The 5,331-nt window shown below is 60.3% G+C and overlaps 1 protein-coding gene across 1 annotated transcript; it reads left to right on the forward strand.

Moving 5' to 3' along the window:
* Nucleotides 1-1,801: 1,801 nt before the first annotated feature.
* LOC133362809 (POU domain, class 4, transcription factor 1-like) lies at nucleotides 1,802-5,161 on the forward strand (the record flags this gene model as incomplete). The annotated part of the gene is made up of 5 exons (XM_061581748.1): nucleotides 1,802-2,167; nucleotides 2,759-2,991; nucleotides 3,541-3,609; nucleotides 4,217-4,626; nucleotides 4,854-5,161. Coding segments are annotated over exons 3-5 (752 nt in total), but the record flags the coding sequence as incomplete, so codon positions are not given.
* Between the last annotated feature and the right edge of the window lie 170 nt (nucleotides 5,162-5,331).

Raw genomic sequence — 5,331 nt, forward strand, 5'->3', positions numbered from 1 at the left:
TGATCTCCCAAGCGAAATGCTGAGGGAGGGTGGCGTTTGTGCACAGACTGCCCTACATGACATCATAACAACAGTCTGGACCACTGGACGGGTTCCGCAGGATTGGAAGGATGCCCTGGTGGTCCCCCTCTTTAAGAAGGGGGACCGCACAGACTGTAACAACTACAGGGGCATCTCACTCCTCAGTGTGCCGGGAAAGGTCCTGGCAAGGATTATTCAATATCACCTTGCTAGGCACGCTGAGGAGAGGCTTGCGGAGCCCAAATGCGGTTTCAGGAAAGGGTGGCCCTGCACAGATGCCATATTTTATCTCCATCTGCTACAGCAGAGGTGTAGGGAATTCCAACAAGACTGACATCTCTGACCTGGTCAAGGCCTATGATACTATCAGTAGGCCTGGGCTCTGGGTTGTTCTTCGTGCTTTCGGAGTCCCTGACCCTCTGCTCACGCTCATTAAGGACCTTCATGATGGTGAGCGGGCCCTGGTAAAACTACGTGGCCGGGAGTCTGAGCCATTCCCTGTACACCTTGGGGTGCGACAGGGATGTCCTCTGGCTCCCACATTTTGTGACATCTTTTTCAACCACGTAGTTCGTGAAGCCTTCAATAGCTGTACCGGAGGAATTTCCATCTGGTACAGATACAATGGGAGGCTGATCGATGCTCCCTATTGCTCAACCACGTTATGTATGCCGATGATCTGGTAATTGCTGCTCACTGAGAGGAGGAGTTGGAGACGCTGCTGCTGAGACTGGAGCGTGCCACTAAGAGGTGGGGGCCTTACCATCAGCCCCACCAAAACTAAGCACCTGCCTGGGTATTTTGTACCATCAGACACTCCGCCCCCACAACTCCCAATCGGTGATGGGGCAGTAGTGGAGAGAGTGGAGAGTTTCCCATACCTGGGCAGTGTGCTCATGACCGGCTCCAGTTTGACAGCAGAGGTCTCACTCCGAATCAGTCGAGCGGCAATATCTTTTCATCGGCTGCGTAACGCCGTGTGGAAGCTACCTGGTCTGTCGCTCCGCACGAAGCTTTGGGTCTTCTCGGCCACAGTCATTCCCTCCCTTCTCTACGCTTGCGAAACGTGGACACCCCCTAATGGAGCATCTTCGCTGGTTAGAAACATTTAGGCTGGCCTGCCTACGATCCATCCTGGGGTTTAACCAGGCTGGATTGTGTGAGGAGCTCACAAATCCTTGAAAGATCTGGACAAATTCCCATCGGTGACCTCCTCCAGCAGGCAAAGCTGCGTTGGCTGGGTCATGTAGCCCGCATGGCCAGCCACCGCATACCTTAACAACTTTTGTTCGGCTGGATAGAGGGGTTTAAACGGTTGCGGCACGGGCTAGAGAAGAGATGGAGTGATGTGGTACAGGAGGACGTGGAGCTGAGTGGACTTGCCGATGACTGGTACCAGCGGTGTCAAGATCGGCCTCTGGAGGAGGCTCGTGAAGGACGCTACTGGGCAGTTGGAGGCAGTCGCCCTCCAACAACAACGGAGGGCGGAAGAGCGACGCTCACAACAACGAGCGGAGCGCCGGGCGGCTAAAGCACAGCAAGTTGGCACAGTAGGGGGCACAGGTGGTGCATCAGCCAGTCATCTCGGTCATCTCGGTCAGTCGACCCGTGGCACCTGCTGGGTCTGCCCCGTGACCTCCTGCCAGCGGGCGTTCGACACTTCACGTGATAGCCTCAAGGTGCACTTGGCCTGGCACGAGCGTCGTGGTGACGTCACCGCCACTTCGTGGCGAATGGCGGTTGTTGTTGTTGTTGTGTGGTGAGTGTGTGTATCAGGCCACCCCACCTCCTCTGTGTGTGCCACAGTTTGCCGGCAGCTTCCATAGGTGGTGCTACTCGCTGCTAGCAGCCCTTGCCCCTACAGCCCTTCTAGAGGCTACCTGGGGGAGCTTTGTCTGTGTGTGTACATCATAGGTGGTGCTACTCGCTGCTAGCAGCCCTTGCCCCTACAGCCCTGCTAGAGGCTACCTGGGGGATCTTTGTCTGTGTGCAGGCCTAGTCAGCTGAGCGTCTCACCGCGGAGCGAGGCTCTGCCCATCCCGGTACCGACTCAGAGGCTCAACTACCAGCGGATCCAGCAGCAGCAGCAGCAGACGGCCACCACTCACTCACCCACCTCACCCACCTACTCCTCCTCCTCACCACGGTGACTCAGCAAACCCCCTCCCCTCCCTCCTCCCCTCCCTCCCTCACATCCCTCCCCTTCCTCTCCCTCCCTTCCTCCTTCCATCCCTACCCTCCCCCTCTCCTGCCCCTCCCTCTCCTCCCTCCCTTCCCTCCCTCTCTCCCCTCCCCCCCCTCCCCTCCCCCCCTCCCCTCCCTCCCTCTCTCCCCCTCCCTCTCTCCCCTCCCCTCTCTCTCCTCCCTCCCTCCCTCCCTCCCCTCCCTCCTCCCCTCCCTCCCCTCCCCTTCCTCTCCCTTTCCTCCCCTCCCCTCCCTTCCCTCCCCTCTCTCCCCTCCCTCCCCTCCCTCTCCTCCCTCCCCATCTCCCTCCCCTCCCTCCCTTGATGACGATGTTGTGACACTGCTGATGACGTCGTCGTCGTTGTCGTCGTGGTTGTGACACTGCCGATGATGTTGTGATGCTGATGACGATGTTGTGATGACGATGACGTCATTGTTGTCGTCGTGGTTGTGACACTGCTGATGACGTTGTTGTGATGACGATGACGTCATTGTTGTCGTCGTGGTTGTGACACTGCTGATGACGTCGTTGTTGTCGTGGTGGTTGTGACAGCGCCGTGGTGCGTCGCAGCAGCACGTCACCGCACGGCTTCGCGAGGCCCGGGGGAGGGGGCTCCCCCCCCGTGGGGGGGGGCTGGCCCCCCACCGGGGGGGGCTCCCCCACGACCTCCCACGTGGGTGGTGGTGGCGGTGGTGGTGGTGGTGGCGGTGGTGGTGGTGGTGGCACCTCACGGCGTCTCTCTGTGGGGGGGGGCTCCTTCAGACCCCACTCACCCTCACCGCTTGGTGAGTGCTCACCACTCACCCTGGTCACTCACTCGGCCTGTCACTCAGTCACTCACTCAGCTTGTCACTCACTCAGCCTGTCACTCACCCGGCCTGTCACTCACTCAGCCACGCACTCACTCAGACACTCACCCAGTCACTCACTCAGTCACTCAGTCAGATACTCAGCCACTCGCTCACTCAGTCAGCCACTCAGTCAGACACTCACTCACTCAGCCACTCACTCAGACACTCACTCACTCAGCCACTCACTCAGCCACTCACTCAGCCACTCAGCCAATCAGTCACTTGGCCACTCACTCAGACACTCACTCAGACACTCACTCAGCCACTCACTCACTCAGCCACTCACTCACTCAGCCACTCACTCACTCAGCCACTCACTCACTCACTCAGCCACTCACTCAGACACTCAACTACTCACTCACTCACTCAGCCACTCACTCACTCGCTCACTCAGCCTGTCACTCACTCAGCCTGTCACTCACTCAGCCTGTCACTCACTCGGCCACTCACTCACTCAGCCTGTCACCCCCCCCCCCCCCCCAGTTGGGCTGGGGGCTGCTGATCAGCGAGGAGTTCCCATGGCAATGGAGACAAGGACCCGGCACTCATCCGGTACCCAACTCACCACTCACTCACCACTCACTCACCACTCACTCACCACTCACTCACCACCCACTCACTCACCCACTAACCCACCCACTCACTCACCACCCACTCGTTACTCACCCACTTAACCACTCACTAACCCACTCACTCACCCACCCACTCACTCACCCACCCACTCACCACCCACCCATCTACTACACATACTCACTGACTCACCACTCACTTGTCACTCACCCACTTACCCACTCACCTCTTACTCCCTTACCCACTCACTCACTCACCCACTCACTCACTCACCCACTCACTCACCACCCACCCACTAAACACAATCACTGACTCACCACCCACTCATCACCCACCCACTTACCCACTCACCCACGCACCTCTCACTCCATTACCCACCCACTCACCCACCCACTCACCCACTCACCCACCCACTCACCCACCCACCCACCCACCCACCCACTCACCGACCCACTCACCCACCTACCCACCCACTCACCGACCCGCTCACCCACCCACTCACCCACCCACCCACCCACTCACCCCCCCACTCACCCACCCACTCACCCACCCACCCACTCACCCTTCCACTGTCCCCCCCTCTCCCTAGGCTCCCCCGTGCCCCCCACTCTGGGTGCAAAGTTGCACAGCGCTCCAGAACTTGCCGACGGCTGCTGGAGCCACCACCACCAGCACCACCACCAGCAGCAGCAGCAGGAGGGAGCCCGCCACTCACTCCGCAAGCACCGCTCCGAGCCCACGACCGACACCACCTTGGGATTCTTCACGGCTACGACAGCAGCAGCAGCAGCAGCAGCAGCGGGAAAATCGACGGCCGCCACCACCGCCACATTCTCCTCTCCACACCCGCCTGGTGGTGGCGGTGGTGGCGGTGGTGGCGGTGGTGGTGGCGGTGGTGGTGGCGGTGGTGGTAACCGCATGACCTCGCCGCTCAAGGTGGGAGCCTTCGTGCCGATATCCAAGTCTCCGCTACCCACCATCATCGGCTCTCCGACCAAGGTGAGGGTGGGCGGCGTGGTTCCACACGCGACGGCGGCCATGGTGGCGAGGTTGTGGGGGAGCTGCTGTCATCTGGTGATGGCCACGTGGCTTGTGAACACAGAGTCACTCAGCAGGTCTGTGGGGCACCTTGCACCTGGTGACGGTCAACACTGTTCATACTCTCTCACCCCCCCATCTCTCCCCCACCCCCCCATCTCCCCCCCTCCCCCATCTCCCGCCCCCAGGCCGGCTCTCCCTTTGAGTTCCCCCAGAAGCCCTCATCATCGGGGAACCTCTTCGCCCTCGTGACTCAGCAGGGCCTGGCTCTACCCCCCGGGCACGCCGGCGTGCCGGGGGTCGGGCGGTGCGCTCCGGCACGCACCGCCACCGTGCCCAACATGCGCCAGCACGCTGCTGCTGCTTCTGGTTCTTCTGCTGCTGCCGCACTGCGCATGGGAGGTGGTGGAGGAGTCTTTGACACGACTGTCGGTGGTGGTGGTGGCGGTGGTGTGGCCGGGTCACCGGGAGAGGAGAGGCAAGCGATGTTTGGCAGGTACGGTGACGATCGGTGAGAGTTCCTGCGTGTGTGCACGTGTGTGTGTGTGTGCATGTGTGTGTGTGCGTGTGTGAGGCCTCAAGGTGCACATGGCCTGGCACAAGTGTCGTGGTGACGTCACTGCCACTTAGTGGCGAATGGCGGTTGTTGTTGTTGTTTGTGTGTAT

Source organism: Lethenteron reissneri, unplaced genomic scaffold (assembly GCF_015708825.2).
Source record: "Lethenteron reissneri isolate LAM-NWPU_2019-01 unplaced genomic scaffold, ASM1570882v1 scaffold_163, whole genome shotgun sequence".
In the NCBI taxonomy this organism is placed as follows: domain Eukaryota; kingdom Metazoa; phylum Chordata; class Hyperoartia; order Petromyzontiformes; family Petromyzontidae; genus Lethenteron; species Lethenteron reissneri.